Consider the following 18,372-nt stretch of genomic DNA (forward strand, 5'->3'; position numbering starts at 1 on the left):
AGAGGAAGTGCACCTTTTAATTGGGATCAACCAAATTTGCAACATGACATTTGAACTCAAACATTGTATGAAGATCAAACTCTTTCACAAGGATTTGGTTCTGACCAAGGTATTCAACAAGAAACAAATCCAAATGTCCAACCAGACTCTTCATCTGATTCTGATGCTTCTGATGAGGTTGACATGTTCCTTCAAGATCCAAAGGTAATAAAAAGGATGGATAAGTTCCTGAGCAAAGTCTTTAAAACGTGTCCTCAAAAGTATCTTCACATGATGAGTGATATGGTTCCCTTAAATGAACCACTTAATGTGCAAACACAACAAGGCAGTGAACCGTTAAGTTTCTCTTCGCATCTCAATGAAGAAAATGTGCAACAAGAGCTTCAACCTACATTGATGAGTAAACGTGCTTCAAAGGCATTGACAGTGACTATTCCTCAAAAGTCGTTGTTTGAGACGATAAATAATCCATTATTCAATACAACGCCTGCAATACAAGATCAAATGAAGACCATGCAAATATCGACAGTGGTTCCTCAATAAGAAGTGGTTCCTCATATGCATAAAATTGGATCAACATCCAAGATACAAGAAAGTTTCACAACTGGAATGCCTAATGTCAATAATGTCCAAAGAAATTCCATGATGCAACAAAGTTCTTATGTATCTTTGTCAAACACTATTGTGACAGATCCTTCGATAATGGCTACACAAAGAGCTATAGATAGTGGTGTGCACCATCAGCAATTGTTGCAACAATTGAGTAATACGTAGAAGGTACGATCGAATGTGCAAACAAATGAAGTGCAACAACAACAATGTCGCATTCGACGAGAAATTGCAGCGCCTTCGGCACCATTACAAGTTAACACAAACTTGCAACCACCACAAGGGATTGGACAAACAACACAGCAAGTTAATGCAAGTGCTATACCCCATCCTAAGGAGAAGCAACGAAAATCATCTAAACAAGCTTTTTTACAAATGATTGGATATACACCGCGACAACAATTGGCACAAAGTCAACAAATTCCAACTCGTCAACACCAACAATATGTGCCAAGACAAACAAGTTATCCTACCTCACAACCGCAAGTGGAACCTATGCAATATCAACAGCCTACTCAATTGCAATATCAACCTAGGCTCCAAGAAGCACAACAACAAAGTCAATATCAAGGCATAGCACAACCACAACAACAAGAGAAGTACCAAGAACTTTATATGCAGGAGACGCCAAAAACGGCCATTGTGGAGTATCAACAGCCAATCGGAAATGCGATATATCAACAAAGAATACCAACTGGGATTAATGATGAACCTCTACAATCTGATACAATTGCGCAACAACTTGAGATGTTGCGACGAAAAGTTGACGCATTAGAAACTAAAGGAACAAAGAAGTTGTATACAGATCAAGATTTATGTCCTAATCCCTTTGACAAGAGTGTATACATGCCCCCTTTCCCTAAGCATTTTGAGGCACCCCACTTTGAGAAATATAGAGGGAATGGCAATCCAAGAGATCATATTCGAGCATTTTACGTGGCATGCACAGAAATAAACTATGAGGACACATATTTAATGCGGTTATTTGCATGAAGTCTCACTGGACAAGCTATGGATTGGTATTCTCATCTGCCAGGAAATATAAAGACTTGGTCAGAATTGGCACAAAAGTTTGTATCTCATTTCGCGTTCAACATCGACAGTGATGTGACTATGTTGGATTTATGCAATACCAAACAAAAGCAAGGTGAACCATTAGTGGCCTTTTTGCAACGATGGCGAAGTTTGTATAGTCGTTCTTCTCTCGATATACCTGAAGAACAGCAAGTGAATCTGTTTATCTAGAATCTAGTTCCAGAAATGATGTATGAGCTAAAATTGAAAAGTCCTAGTACTATAGAAAAACTCATTAAGAAAGGAATGAATATTGAAGCAGCTCTTGTAGCTAAAGGAATGATCAAGCTCAATAAGGACAATGACAACACAAATTATTTGGGGGATAGGAACAGATTTTGGTATAAGAACAAGAACGTCACTAATGATGGTGTTGTTGATGCGAGAGTGGTGAATGCAAATCAACCCCCATTCACAATCAAGAAGTTGAGTGTTCCTAATATGTCGACTATGGAACAAAATCAAGCACCCAGGAACAATGTTACTCAATAGCCACAGTATCAACAGCATGCTCAACAGTCACAATACCAACAGCATGCTCAACAGCCGCAGTATCATTAGCATGCTCAACAGTCGCAATATCAACCACATGTTCAACAGCTACAATATCAACAACATGCTCAACAACAATATGCTCAACAATGTAATCAACAACAAGGCCAACAACAAAATCAACAACGCAAACCCTTCCGATCGCGGGATGGGCCTCGTCGACAGTTTACACCATTGGGAGAGCCTATCGAATCAATCATGAAGCAATTAATACAAGCAAAGTTTATCAAACTACCAGATATTAAGGCAGAACCAGCGGTAAAACCGCATTGGTGGAATGATAATGCGTACTGTGAATATCATCTGTCCAAAGGACATAAAACCGCTTCATGTTTTCAATTAAAACATATGATTCAAGATTTATTAGAACAAGGAGTAATTGAGATAGATCCAACCCATCCGACCTCTAATACTGATCATACTATTTTCAAAACTCCTTTGCTTGATCATGACAAGGGTAAAGCATCGTCTTCCAATTCTGTTCAAACAGCCAATTATGCAAATACCAGTTATCACAATGTCATTAATTGTTTTCATGCGTCAAATGAGTATGTTTCAACCTTGAGAATAAAAGGACAAGATCCTTCTTGTGCGGTCACCACTCGTCGATCCAAAATAGTCGTGAAAGGAGCTCCTGCAGCTCCTCCCAAACCAGTTCCTGCGAGTCAGTATAATCTTTTGGATCATCTAGGAAAAACACCTGCACAAATATCCATTCTAGAATTGTTGAAAATGTCTCCCATGCATCGTGCAGTCTTAGATAAAGCTTTGACTAAGTCCACTGTCCCACAGATATTGATGTTGACCAATTTCAAGCGCGGATTGGACATTTAGCCATTTCCCAAAGTGTTGCATTTTCCGATAGTGATATCTTTCCTGACAAGCTTCCCCATAATGACCCTTTGCACCTAGAAGTCTTTGTCCACAATTGCAAAATCCGACGAGTCTTGATAGATGGCAGAGCGGGTCTTAACATCTGCACCTTAAGAGTGGTCATTGGCCTCGGATATTCAGAAAATGACATTGATGCTTCCAAAAGGATAACAATCAAAGCCTATGATGATGCTGAACGCCCATCCAAAGGGATAATTGTATTGCCCATCAGAGTTGGTCCAATGACGGAAAACACTTTCCTACAAGTCCTAGACCTTGATCTCCCTTATAATATGATCCTTGGCCGTCCGTGGATTCATGCCATGAAAGTAGTTCCGTCCACTTATCATCAATGTCTAAAATATCCTTACAACGGAACTGAGATAACCATTCCAGGAGATCCTAATCCGTTCCAGTTTTGTGCTACCCTAAGGGATACTCCTCAGCGACAAGTACCAGTCAATATAGAAGCCAAATCAGACAGTTATGTGGATCCCAATGCATTGTTGGATGCTGTCAAAGGAAAACTGAAGATACAAGACCAAGGGTGTGGAGAATATTCAATGGACCAAACATTCCTCATTGGGAATTTGCCGATATCTCCAAAGTCATATGGAAAACCACATTTATTGCAAAAGGAACCCAAGGTCGTTATTCAATATCAGCCTCCCACTACATTTGCAAGATGGGGAGAACTTGACAAAGAAACTATAGATGATGATGTCATAGATTGGCTCTATAAGGATCCAACTGAAACTCCACCTGTCAAGTTGCCAGTGGAATTATATGGCAAAGGATTTACTATGCTGCAGAAGAAAGGATATGATGGCTGCAGTGGCTTAGGCTTGAAAAACAATGGAAGGATAGAACCCATCATACCTAAGAGGCGACCCCCAACTTTAGGGTTAGGTTTTGTACTGTTACGAATTGGATCCACATCTACCAAAAGGTCCACGTGTCGAAAAGGGCATGATTCTGACGATGAAATAACACCTGAGGCTACCCAACCCGAGACTGATTCTAATGAATGGGAGTGGAGTTCTTTTTCTTCCAGCTCCTATGCCCTTGACAATATCTTCATTGACCCTGATAACTTGCCTATGGAGGATAAACATGAAATAACTCCTCTTCCTAAAACCTGTCCTCATGCTTGGATCGAGTCATTTTGGGATCCCAGCTCCGAATCCGACACAAGCAGTTCGGATAGTGACACCACAGACATTCACATTTTTACCATATCAGCCCTTTCTATCCTTACAATCGACAATGACATGCCCCTCATATATCCCCAACTTATCCAATATGACCAACAAGAACCGCTCACGTTGGACTGTTTTCAGAATGACGAAGCAATTGCAGAGTTCTTGGGACTACGAGAAGGTATACCACAAGGCGACCATAAGGCAGGCTTTGCTATTGACCTGGATTCAACGACATATTTTGGGGAGTCAACTCCCTCTTCCAGTCATGAAAAAGAAAAAGAAAAAGAAAAAGAAAAAAATCAAAAGAATAGATCTTTGAGTGAAAACCGTAAGGCACTCTTTGATCGTACAAAAGTAAAAATAAAAGACGTACCTGCGGGTGAAAACCTTTCTGAGGTGCCCAAAGGTGGAAGAGTGGATGTACCCCTATCAATTCAGGACAAATCCACATTGCTGGTAGAGATGACCGAGGAAATCAATTTGGGTACACCTGATAACCCTAAGGTCATCCACTTTGCTGCCTCCTTGTCAAAACAAGAGAAGATTGATTTTATTAATTTCTCTCTAGAGAAGAAGATCAGCTTTGCGTGGTCTTATGCAGATATGCCTGGCCTTGATCCAGAGTTAGTCCTTCATCATTTGCCACTGAAACCAGGTGCTAAACTTGTCAAACAAAAACTTAGAAAAATGCATCCTCAAGTGGCTCTTTTGGTCAAAGTGGAATTAAAAAAATTGCTAGATGTGGGCTTCATTAGACCCATTGATTACACAGATTGGATTTCAAATCTAGTACCAGTTAGCAAAGTAACTGGGGGCATCCGCATCTGCACAGATTTTAGGGACCTGAATAAAGCATGCCCTAAAGATGATTTTCCATTGCCAAACATAGACATCATAGTGGACATGACGGCTGGATATGAGATGCTTTCACTAATGGATGGTTTCTCCAGCTACAATCAAATCCGTATTGCACCTGAAGATCAGCATAAGACCACATTCACCTATGCTTGGGGCACCTATTGTTGGAATGTGATGCCCTTCGGTCTGAAAAATGCCAGTGCAACATATCAAAGAGCAATGACGACAATCTTTCATGATTTTATGCATACTTTGATGGAGGATTATGTGGATGACTTGTTATGCAAATCTGTCACCAGAGATAGTCATCTAGCCATCTTGGGCCCAATCTTTGACAGAATGGAGACCTACAAACTCAGGCTTAATCCAAAAAAGTGTGTCTTTGGTGTTACAGCTGGAAAATTGCTTGGATACATTGTTTCTCACCGAGGCATTGAGGTCAACCCCGCCAAGGTCAAAGCAATCATGGATATGCCTCCACCTTCCAACCTCCGGCAATTAAGAAGTCTGCAAGGAAAGCTCCAGTCAATTCGTCGCTTCATAGCTCAGTTGGCTGACAAATGTCATCCATTCCAACATCTATTGCACAAAGGTGTCACTTTTAAATGGACTGAGCAATGCCAATCAGCCTTTCAAGCTCTTAAAGACTATTTGTTGTCGCCACCCATCCTAATGCCTCCTATCGAAGGAAAGCCATTTCTATTGTATATCTCTGCAACTGAAACAATATTAGGAGTTCTTTTGGCTCAACAAGATGAGAACGGCAAAGAAAGAGCTATTTACTATATCAGCCGGACACTGGTAGGCTATGAGCTAAATTATTCAACTATTGAGAGGGCATGCTTAGCAGTGGTATTTGCAACACAAAAGCTCCGATATTATATGCTAAGCCATCAAACATTGCTGATTGCCAAAATTGATCCTTTAAAATATTTGCTCAGCCGAGCAGCTTTAACAGGTCGCCTAGCAAAATGGGTCATGATTCTCAGTGAATTTGACATTGAGTATATGGAGCGAAAGGCGATAAAAGGACAAGTCATAGCAAATCAACTGGCAGATGCTCCTATTTCAGACGATCATCCCATGTTAACTGATTTCCCAGATGAATCAGTCTTTGCTCTCACACCATCCAATGAATGGAAGTTATACTTTGATGGGTCCCACACTAAGTTCGGATCCGGTGCAGGCATTTTGTTTGTCACCCTTCAAGGTGATGCTATTCCAAAATCATACAGAATAACTTTTCAATGTACCAATAACATTGCAGAGTACGAAGCATTGGTTACAGGACTCCGAGTGGCAGTTCACTGGAACATCAAGCATTTGCAAGTCTATGGAGATTCTCAATTAGTCATCCGACAAGTCAATGATGACTATGAGACAAAGGATGAAAAGCTTATTCCTTATAAGCACATGGTAGACTTCTTCAAGACCAAATTCACAGCTATCCATTTCAGTCAAGTGCCAAGAATACAAAATAAGTCGGCAGATGCGATGGCTACAATTGCTTCCATGATAAATATGCCTTAGAATATGGACAAGTGTGAATTCCTGGTCGAACAATTGCTAGTCCCCTCTTTTGACATTCCGACTGCTGATGTGATGTGCGTTCTTGTTGGTCCCAATTCCCCTTGGTACAATGATATATATCAGTATTTGAAATCCCAGACTTTACCACCTAATCTTTCCGCTAACCAACGCCGAGCCTTTATTCGACAAACAGCCAAATATGTCATCATCGCCGACACCCTTTACCGTCGTTCTTTTGACCATACCCTCCTCAGGTGTTTGGATTCTGACGAAGCACAAACGGCTTTACATGAGGTTCACGATGGTATATGTGGGGGCCATTTCAATGGTCTTAGCCTAGCCAAAAGGTTGATTCGTGCTGGGTATTACTGGCCCACTTTGGAAAAAGATGTTCATAAATTTGTTAAAAAGTGCTACAAGTGCCAAATTCATGGAGATTATATTCATGCACCAGCTCAAGAGCTTCATTCTGTTATATCTCCATGGCCCTTTTCTCAGTGGGGTTTGGATCTTATTAGCAAGATTCAGCCAACATCTGCTAATGGACACAAGTTCATTATTACAGCTACAGAATATTTTACAAAATGGATTGAAGCCATCCCCATGACCTATATCACTAGTGTCCAAATTTCAAAATTCTTGCTAAATTATATCATATGCAGATATGGGGTTCCCCTTGCCATCATCACAGATAATGGTCGACCCTTCAAGAATAAAGATGTTAAAGAGCTTTGTGAAAAATTTCATATTCAACACCGTTTTTCTAGCCCATACTATCCACAGGGTAACGGTCAAGCTGAAGCATCAAATAAAACCATTATCAAGATCCTGAAGAAAGTTGTCAATGACGCTGGTCGAGATTGGCACGTACAGTTAAATCCAGCACTGTGGGCCTATCGCACTTCTATCCGCACACCTACTGGCGCAACACCTTATTCCTTGGTGTATGGTGCGGAAGCCATTTTACCTTTGGAAGTCAAGATTCCTTCCTTGAGAGTTTCCTTGCAACACATGGTTGATGATGAGACACATAGAGTCTCTCGGCTCCATCAGCTTGAGATGTTAGATGAAAAACGTCAGACAACTCTGACACATTTGCAAGCATACCAAAACCGTCTCCGTCGCTCTTATAATAAGAAGGTCAAAGGGTGACACTTCGAAGTGGGAGACCTGGTTTTAAAGGCAAATCCCAAGAATGCACAGTCTACTGACGTCATCAAGGGCAAGTTTGAACCTAATTGGGTTGGGCCTTTCATAGTAACTGCAGCCTATGGATCGGGGGCATATCAGCTTGCGACTCCCAAAGGTGAACCTCTGTCTGATCCTATTAATAGCATGCATCTTCGCAAGTACTGGGCATAGTTTGCTGTCAAATTTTTCTTCAAATATGATCCTGAAAAAAATACAAAAAAATGAAAAAAGCAAAAAAATACAAAAAAATGAAAAAAGCAAAAAATACAAAAAAATGAAAAAAGCAAAAAAGAAAAGAGAAAAGAAAAAAGCAAAAAAGAAAAGAGAAAAGAAAAAAATGAATGATTCGCCCTCTAGTGAAAACCTGGCAAACAAGCGCTTTGGGCAAGTACCATGGTGAAAACCTGGCAATCAGGCGCCGTGAGTAATGAGATTATTGCTCCGTCATCTATCATGACTTCTAGCCATGCTTTCTCTCAGCCAGTTATCATGCCTATTGTTCACTCAACCCAATGTTTTATTCCAGGCCTGTTATTGGTCAACATCACTATCTTGCTCACTCCAGTGTCTTGTACATATGTTTTGGTCCTGGTTTATGTATCTTTCAAGTGCGCATTGGGTGCTTTTCCCTCGTCATGATCAATCACTAGAGCTTAAACATTGAAAAAAGTCCTGAGAAAAATCCATAAAAATCCAATAATGTCCTAAAAAAAATCATAAAAATTGAAAAAAAGCCCTAAAAAAATTCATAAAAATTGAAAAAAGTCCTGAAAAAAATCCATAAAAATTGAAAAAAGTCCTGAAAAAATCATAAAAATTGAAAAAAAGTCCTGAAAAAAGTCATAAAAATTGAAAAATGTCCTAAAAAAAAAATAAAAAAATAAAAAAATCCAAAAACATCAAATAATGTCCTGAAATAATCCAAAAAAAAATAAAATCAAATAATGAAATAATCCAAAAAAAATCGAATAAAGTCCTCAAAAAATCTCTAAAAATCATATAAAGTCCTGAAAAAATCTCTAAAAATCATATAAAGTCCTGAGGAATGAACACAAAAAAATTGTAAAACTCCAAAAACCAACATAAACATTTTGCAATAAAGTATTCCCTTTATGCATCGACAGCTCACTGAGTATACATCCAACGAATCGCAATCAAACATTGTGCTTTAATGAAATCATGCGTTAATAGATGAACTTTTTCAATCAAACCAAACATTCAAACTGATCAAAAATTGTCATATCAATCGAACATCAGCATCGAAATCATTTGTCCTTGTTCGTATTATCATGGGTCTTATACAGGGTGTGGTATACTCGAAACCAGACTGTGTCCTGTCTTACACGGGGTACCGCATTTCCTGAAACCAGACAGCATGATCGTCCTATCAGCACTTTCAACTTTTGACAATGAAGATCAAGATGTTTGTTTGATTTTCTTGAATTTGTGAGTCTTATCTTTTTAATTGATTTATCTTTGGCTTCGATCATGTTCCTATGTCGCTCGATGATGTCACTGAGTGATTTAGAGTGACCGGGATGGTTCATGATCCTTTTCTTTTGATTGTGATTGTCGTTTGTCTGGGATGTGTCTGTCTTTCGCAAATAGGGTTGCATTTCAGCTCTAGCCTTCAATGCCATGACGCTACGCATCCATTTTGCTAAATAAAAATAAAAGGTTCTCACCTACAAAGTGCATTACTGAAAGCAAATTTTTTCTTCATCTCTAATTTTCCTCTGTCTCATTTCTTCTTAACACTTCTTCCGTCCGGTCGGATAGTCAGTTCGGTCTAGTGCTCCGATATCCAAGCACATATGATGCATCCTGCATCCATTTGGTTAGTACATTTGCATTCCATCACATATTACATCAAACATTTATCCATTTCATTTCATAAATACATCAAAAATCAATAAAAATGCATTCATAGATGTTCATACACAAGTGCATAAGTCATCCATACATGAAAAAAATAACTACAAATCATTGCATCCCATCATATCGATGCATATCATATCACATATCACAATCATGTCGGAGTACAAAATCGGACTGTCTGTCCTAAGTATGGCCCGCAGGCTGACTACAACATGTCAAACTACATATGTCCACTCTCTGTCATAAGGAGTACGTGCCTCTATCACGGGGTGCTCCCTCTGTCCTCCTCATCCCCGCAATGTCCCGTAAGCCCTCAAAATTCATGAAATCCAAAACATGGGTTTTCGAGATACATATCGCTGCTCCTGCGTCCTCCGATCGTCTGAATGTCTGTACACGTTCTCCAAGGTGATCCGCCGTTGGAATGTTCGCCATCTGTCTGCAAGTGTCCTTGTCCAGAGCCACAAATTCTCCTCTTTGGCTAGTGCAAATGAGCAATTTTCACCCTCTTGGTCCCATTTATAGCTCTTTGTCATTGCATAGATGGATGTGCGTCCTCTCCATCTTATGTTGGTCGCGGTCTTGTGCACCTTAAATTGCTTGTCCTTCATGCATCTGATATCTGATTTTCAGTCCGTTCGATCCTATCATTTTTTATCGATCAATTGGCCTCTTTTCCACATGTTTCCGGCCAATTCCTTGAGGGGGCATGCATATGTCATTATTATTGTCTGGGGCATTTTCATTATTGTTCTTTGAAACAACGCTTAAAATCGCATTGTCTCAAAGAGGGGCAAAATGTAGACACCTAAAAATGGTCAACGCTTGCGAGGTCATACTTTAACATTTGCGCATTGCCTCATTTTAGGTTTTTGCGTCGCATTAACATTTCTCCTATGTCACACACTTGGTCTTTATCATTTGCAAACATCGAGTCATTCTTCTACATTCTTCAATCATCTCGTCCTCGAATTTGGTCTTGTCGACAACATCTATCTAGTCATCATTTTAATCGATCTTATCCTATTGCATCAATGTGCATGCTTATTTGTCATCATTTTGGACATCATCAATCCTAATTAGGGTTTTGTCCTCTTTTCAATCCTGTCAATCTTGCGATCAATTTGTCATCGATCGTTGTCCTCTTTTCAATCTTATCATCTGGCGATCGGTTTATCAATCTTGTCGTTTTACGATCGATTTGTCATCGATCGTTGTCATGTTCGATCTTGTCATTTGCGATCGATTTATCATCGATCGTGGTCATTTTCAATCCTGTCGTTTTGCAATATATTCTGTCATCGATCATTGTCCTCTTATCAATTTTGTCATTTTGCGATCATTTCGCAATCGATCGTTGTTTGTCTCAATTATGTCAATTTGGATCAATTTGTCATTGTTCCTCGTCAATTGGCGCATTTTATCAAATCATTTATCACATTGGTCATTTGTCAATCCAAAATCAAATCAAATCGAGTCAATTGTCTTTCAAGACCTAATTCATCTTTCAGGGTTTTGTGATTTAATCGTTTAACCTTGTGCGTCGTTTCTTCCTCTAGGATTGAATAATTTATTTATTTATCCTAGGTCTTGGCTAATTAATTATTCCTCTCTTTATGAATTAATTTTTTTTTTAAACAAAAGGGTTAAAATTTTTATTCAATCAGAACCAAAGTACAAAGCAAAGGCCAAAGGCCAACCAAAACAGAACACCACCAGACCAACCAGCAACAACACTACCTATTCATGTCCTCCACCAGTAACCTCTGAAGGGTCTCAAGATAATGAGAAGAAAGCTCATCCTTTCCACTGATATCCCAACCATCCACATTCTCAGAGGCCCACTTCGCAAGACAGTCGGCAACTTTGTTCCACTCTCTAGGGATATGACAAAAGGAGATAGAATCCAGGGAGCTGCAAAGACTCAAAATCTGTCTGCTCACGGACGCTAATTGCCAACTAACATCATCAAACCTTTGATTGTTCAGCAAGTCCACAACAATCTGAGAATCCGACTCACATATGATCCTCCTCCAGCCCAAAGAGCATCCACGCTCAACAGCAATCTTAATAGCCAGGGCCTCCATCAGATTATTAGATTGCTGCCCTTTGTAACTAGAGAAGACAAAAACCACACCACCATCATTACCTCTACCAATACCCCCCACACCAGCATGACCAGGGTTCCCACGAGAAGAACCATCAGTATTAATCTTTAGGACCCCCACTGGGGGAGGCCTCCACTTCCCATCACGACAAACGTGTTGCCGAACCTGACGGGGCCTTCTGCCAGCAGAATAACCCTGGTTACTATCCCCCAAGCTCAAATTCCGCACAATATCCAAATCACCAGGATCCATATTTTCAGACATGTCACACTTAGCCGAAATAGTCTCTTGAAGCCTACTAATTATCTTCTTCCACAGTTGAAGATTTCCCAAATTGGAACCACAAAAAACTCTACGGTTCCTCTCCAACCAAAGGTTCCAAAGAATGAAAATAGGCCCAATAGACCAGGCCACCTGAAGGAAAGGAGTCTTTGTTGGTGGTCTGCCCAAACTTTCCCAGAAGTCAATCAAGGAGGTAGCATGAATACACCCATGATGCCAAGCCTCCCACCATCTATGCCATAACTCCCTAGAGTAAGGGCAAAGAAAAAACAAGTGGGAGGAACACTCCTCACTGTGAGAACAAAGAAGGCAAATAGAGGGCCCCTGAAAGCCACGCTTGCGAAGGTTTTCCCAAGTGAGGCACTTCCCCTGAGCAACCAACCATAAGAAAAAATTACATTTGGGCCAAGAGAAGTTGTCCCAAACCTTCTTCCACCAGTGCACCTTAGCAGGACCATACAAGTTACTGTCCAGCATAGCATAGCCTTGGGCAACAGTAAATTTACCTTTTGGACTAGGATTCCAAGCTAGAACATCCCTCCCATTAAGGGAGCTGCAAAGTCGAGCCTCCAAAACTCTAGAAAGAACAACATGATCCTCATCAGATCCACCCATGGGCCACTCCTGTGGGTCTTTCCAGCAAGCCACCACCGCCTGCCCAATACGCTTGACAGTTTTAAAATGCTCCACCTTAATCCAACCTGCCTCAGAAAAAATATGGCAAAGAGGTTGAAGCTGAGGAAAACTAGAAAGAATGGGAGGGTGGCCATCCCAAGAGTCCTGCCAAAATAGAACATCAGAGCCTCTATTACAGATCCAGAAGAGGCCCTCCTTAATCAGCTGAGCACCCTTCTTAAGGGTATCCCAAATACAAGAACTTTTACCCAACAAAGGAAGACGCGGCACATCGAGGCAATCAGCACCCGGAAGATACTTGTGGGCTAGAATCTTCGCCCAATTCTGATCAAGATTGTTACACCACCTCCAGTACAGCTTGGCAGCCAAGGCAGTGACAACAAGTGCCATAGACCTGAGACCAAGGCCCCCAGCATGCTTCGGCCTGCAAACAGACTCCCACTTGACCAGGCTCCATTTTGAGGAGAGAAGGTTGCCAGACCATAGAAACTGTCGAGACAAAGCATCAAATTCTCGCACAAAGGTGGACGGGGGAACCTGCACACAACACCTATAAATGGGGAGAGACTGCACCACTGTCTTAAGGAGAATCACTCTCCCAGCAGATGATAGCCATCTATGAGTCCAATGGCTAACTCTACTTCGAAATTTATCCAAAATACCCTGCCAATAGTCTCTCCGCTGTCCTCCCAAAGCCAAAGGGATCCCAAGGTACATCAGGGGAAGAGAGCCGATCTGAAATCTTAGGATCCTAGCAATCCTGTTCTGAATAAGCTGAGGAGTATTAAAGAAATAGATAGAGGATTTATCATCATTAATATGTTGACCAGAAGCCTTCAGATAGATGTCTAAGGCTCGCCTGAAGTTCACCGCCTCACTAATTCTAGCCAAGCCCATTAGCCCAGAGTCATCCACAAACTGAAGATGAGAGTAGGAAGGGAGAAGGTTGTTCCAACTCCAACCATGGATAGGACCCTGTCTCACCTGAGATTTAATAAATCTACCAAGACCCTCAGCCATGATAATGAATAAGTAAGGGGATAAAGGATCCCCTTGCCGGAGTCCCCGAGAAGCGCTAAACAAATCTGTAGGTTCCCCATTAATGAGAACAGAGAATGAGGTAGAGGTCACACAACTAAGAACCCAATTCACCCATTCCTCGGCAAAGCCAAAAGCCAAGAGAGTTTTCTGTAAGAATTCCCAGCTCACCCGATCATAAGCTTTAGACATGTCAAGTTTAATAAACATAGCCTTCTCCTTAGAGTTAGCCATAGAATGAACAGCTTCCATGGCTATCACAACACCATCCAAAATTTGTCTCCCTTCAACAAAACCACCCTGCTCAGCCAAGATCAAAGAACCAAGGAGTGGTTTGAGTCTCTCAGCAATCAATTTGGTGATGATCTTGTAAACAACGTTACATAACGCAATAGGCCTGAATTGAGCTAACTGGTTAGCTCCTTCCAGCTTAGGTATGAGGGCCAAGAAGGTAGAATTCATAGACTTGAGCATCTGTTTGCTCCTAAGAGATTCCTGAACCACCTCAAGGAGATCAAACTTTATAATTTCCCAGAACTCTTGAAAGAACTCAATTGGAAACCCATCAGGACCAGGCGCCTTACCTTTTTTCATATTAAATACCACTTTCTCCAACTCAGGTAACAAGATAGGACATAAGAGAGTCCCATTCATCTGAGAAGAGACCAGGCGGGGAATACAATCCATGATGGCCTGCTCCTCAGCCTGGGCAACAATAATCTCCCTAGAAAAGAGGTTTGAAAAATAATTGACTGCCTCCCTGGAAATATCAGCATAGGACGAGAGTTGAGCCCCATCCTGCACAACAAGAGAGGAGATAGAATTTCCCTGTCTTCGAGCCTTAACTGAATTATGAAAGAAAGCAATGTTCCTGTCCCCCTCCTGAAGCCAATCAATACGAGATTTTTGCTTCCAGAAGATCTCTTCCCGAAGTTCCCACTCTTCTAAACCCTTCAGAGCCAAGGACTCAGCCATACTAAGGGCAGAGGTCAACCCCTGGTCCCGAATCTGACGAGTGATAGTATCCAACTTGGACTGGGCAGCCATCTTCTGAGCTTGAAGGTTCCCAAACCATTGTTTATTCCATCTCTTAAGTCTAAACTTCACATGCTGAAGCCACTTGCTAAAAGTGAACATGGCTATCCCATGAGCAGGCATCCCCTCATGCCACCAATCCAGCATAAGCTCCTGGAGAGATGGATCTCTTAACCACATCAATTGAAATTTGAAGGAGGGATTTTTGGTGACACGATAAGTGGTGACAAAAAGTTTTATGGGCCAATGGTCAGAGCCCCTCCAATCAAGAATTTCAGAGCAGGTCGTCAACCTACTATTCAACCAATAACAGGAGACAAGAAATCTATCAAGCCTTTCAGAGATAGCCTCCACACCACATCTCCTATTATTCCAGGTAAAGACCCCATTGGAAGGCTTCACATCAATGAGATTCAAGAAACCAATCATATCCCTGAGAAGATTAGCAGAAGGGTCTAACTTGGCTAACCCACCACGTTTTTCATCTAAGCAAGTAACAACATTAAAATCACCAGCCATAATCCATGGGAGATATGGGTCCAAGGCTCGGATGAAACGAATGTGGGCCCAGAGATTTAACTTACCTAAAAGATCCGTAGGAGCATAAATATTGGATAAGAGAAACCTTTCTCCAGTAACAAAACTAGAAGCAATCAGAGAAATGGAAGACCGACTAGACATCCAGCATAAGGGGGAAACTTTCCTTGGGTTCCAGAAGCAAGCCACACCCCCTGCACTATTCAAAGCACCTACCCCCTACCAATTGCCTTGGGGCCAGATACGTGAAGCACAATTAGCAAGCCCGTCAACAGTAACCTTAGTTTCCTGGATAAAGACTACATCCGGAAACTGAGATTCAATTAATCTACGAACAACCTTTTGTCTAGGGATGCTGTTCAACCCCCTTACATTCCAAGATAACACAATCATTTATGGGGGTGAGAGAAATGGGAATCAATGGGCTTCACAGACCCAGACTCAACCAAAGTATCACCCATAAGCTTAACCTTCTCTTGATCAGTCTTCCTTCCACTCTTTGACGGTTTATCAAGAGACCCCTTTTTAAAGGATTTCTGCTGTAGGCCTAATGTAGGAGGAGCTTTGTTACCCCTCACAGGATCTGAGGCCCCCTTAGGAGCAGGAGGGTCAGGAACTACCGCAACAGAGTCTTTCGGAGTCTGTGATCCCTGCAAAACCCCAAAATCCTGAGCATGAGCTGAAGAGTCCATAGCCTTCTGATCCTTCTGATGAACCCCTGGAGATAGAATTTGATCCTCTTTCCTTGCATCATCATCCTGAGCATCTTGCAGACCCTTAGCCCCAAAAGAGAGCTCAGCTGGAATACCCTCCTCCTGGGTCAAATCCTCAAGAACCTCAAACTTGTTAAAGTTTCCTTCATTCTGCCTATCCATCCAAGATCTCTTCCTGCCCTTTCCTTTGTTATGGGACTTGACCGGAATAAAACCCTCATTATCCACAGGTTCATTAGACATTGGAGCCTTTCCCTTGTCCCCCTTGGGAGGCCCAGAAGTAGCTAATGGAGAGGGTTTAAACCTAAGACATTTGCGGTGCAAATGTCCATATTCATGGCAAATTCTGCATCTAAAGGGTAGGGTTTCATAATCCAACTGTTGGATCCAAGAAGAAGATCCCAGGCGAATTTCCATAGAGTCTGGTAATGGATTATTTAAATCAACTTCAACACAAATGCGGGCAAAAGAAATTACCTTACGATCTTGAGTTTGAGAAGCCGATCCCACAGGTTTTCCAAGAAGCAACGAGATTGAGTGAAGAATATCTTCCCTCCAGAATTCCAATGGAAGCCTCGGCAAACGAACCCACACGGGAACCCGCAAAGGGATCTCCTCAGCAGAGTTGAATCCCATGTGCCAAGGTTTGATGAAAAGCCCTACCTGGTTAAAGAAATAAGGACCTCCTTCGAATGCCCTATTCCTGTCGGACATGCTTGAAAAGACCACCAAAAAATAGTTATTAGCTGCCAGAATAATCTCCATATCACCTTCAGGGTTCCAAACCCTACGTGCCCAAGCATACAAAACAGGGAGAGATAAACGAAGGCCCAAAAATTTGCAAATAAGAGCATGATTGCCCCAATATTCAACATCCTCCGAAACCTGCTCAGGTTGGATAACCAGAACTGGACGATCCTCGGATCTCTCCAAACAACCATTTTCTTTTCTTAAATGAAACATGCCTTTTGAAGGGGAAACACCTTCCCCAGATTGGGGTTTACCAGTCTGGTCCTTATCGTTGACATGCAACAGAGAAGACGGCTCACCCATCTCCATATCACCGAAGGAAAGCTTAGAAGCAGCTATACCCTGATTCTCCATGCATCAATGAACCAAGACTCCGCAAAAAAAAGGAAAGAGAGACGGGGCAGAAGGCCCACAATCTCAGAGCGCCGCAAGCCCCCCACCAAGGACTCGCCAAACATAGATTTTAAGCCGAAACGCCCACCCACAGGCCAGAAAAATGGCCAAGACCCCTGCCTGACCACCGCACGCCCTTGCCACCAAAAGAACGACCCCGTGAAAGCAGCGAATAAGCTCCCCCGTGAGCACAAAACACCAGACACAGTTCGGGCTAGGGCACGCAGGCCCTAGCGCGAACCAGAACTCCGCGCGATGCCATCCCCACAATTCCTCTTTATGAATTAATTAATAAATGAAAAAATTATTAATTAATTTCCTAATCTTTCATTAATTATTCCTCTTATCATAAATTAATTAATAAATGAAAAATTATTAATTAATTTATCTAATTTTCCTTATTTTTCATTCCCTCTTTGTGAATTAATTGATAAATAAGAAATTATTAATTAATTCACTAAGTTCCTATTTTCCTCATTTCTAATTTTTTGAATTTTCATTAATTTCATTAATTTCCTAATTCCTAATTTTCCTAATTCCTATTTTCTAATTTTCTAATTCAAATTCCACTTAATTATCTTGTCTCTAGTTCTCTCTATTTGTGTGCTTCATGCGTCATACTCTTGACATAGCAATTTGTCATAGAATTTGTCATAAATTGTCATAAAATTCTTGACATAGAAATGTGTCATAGAATTTGTCATAAAATGTCATAAAATGTCATGAATTGTCATAAGCCTTGCATAGCAATTTGTCATAAAATCTGTCATAAGCCTCTTTGCATAGCAATATGTCATAACTTTGCTATTATTGATTTGAATTTCTATTCAAATCTCTTTCATGCTAATTTGCTCATTTATCCAATTCTTCTATAAATTGGATGATTTTCTTCAATCAATCCCTTGACCCTTGAATCTTGAATCCGAATTTTCTATCAAACTACCGAACTTACGCTTCTAGTACTCTTGAGTTTTTCATCAATCTTGCTTTCAATTGTGTGTGCACTTGTAGGTGAGATCCACAAACCCATTGAAGAGGAAAGAACAACAATGGAGCCGCATGGAAGGAGTATTCAGTTCTACGTCTGGTTTGCATAATTTTCATTTTGAATGC

At 41.1% G+C, this 18,372-nt stretch overlaps 1 protein-coding gene across 1 annotated transcript; it reads right to left on the reverse strand.

Annotated features, from left to right (window-relative positions):
- Positions 1–15,792: 15,792 nt before the first annotated feature.
- Positions 15,793–17,220, reverse strand: LOC131077127 (uncharacterized). Its single transcript, XM_058014558.1, has one exon. It carries the CDS (start codon positions 17,218–17,220, stop codon positions 15,793–15,795), a length of 1,428 nt encoding a protein of 475 aa, XP_057870541.1.
- Between the last annotated feature and the right edge of the window lie 1,152 nt (positions 17,221–18,372).

This window comes from Cryptomeria japonica, chromosome 9 (genome assembly GCF_030272615.1).
Source record: "Cryptomeria japonica chromosome 9, Sugi_1.0, whole genome shotgun sequence".
Taxonomy (NCBI): domain Eukaryota; kingdom Viridiplantae; phylum Streptophyta; class Pinopsida; order Cupressales; family Cupressaceae; genus Cryptomeria; species Cryptomeria japonica.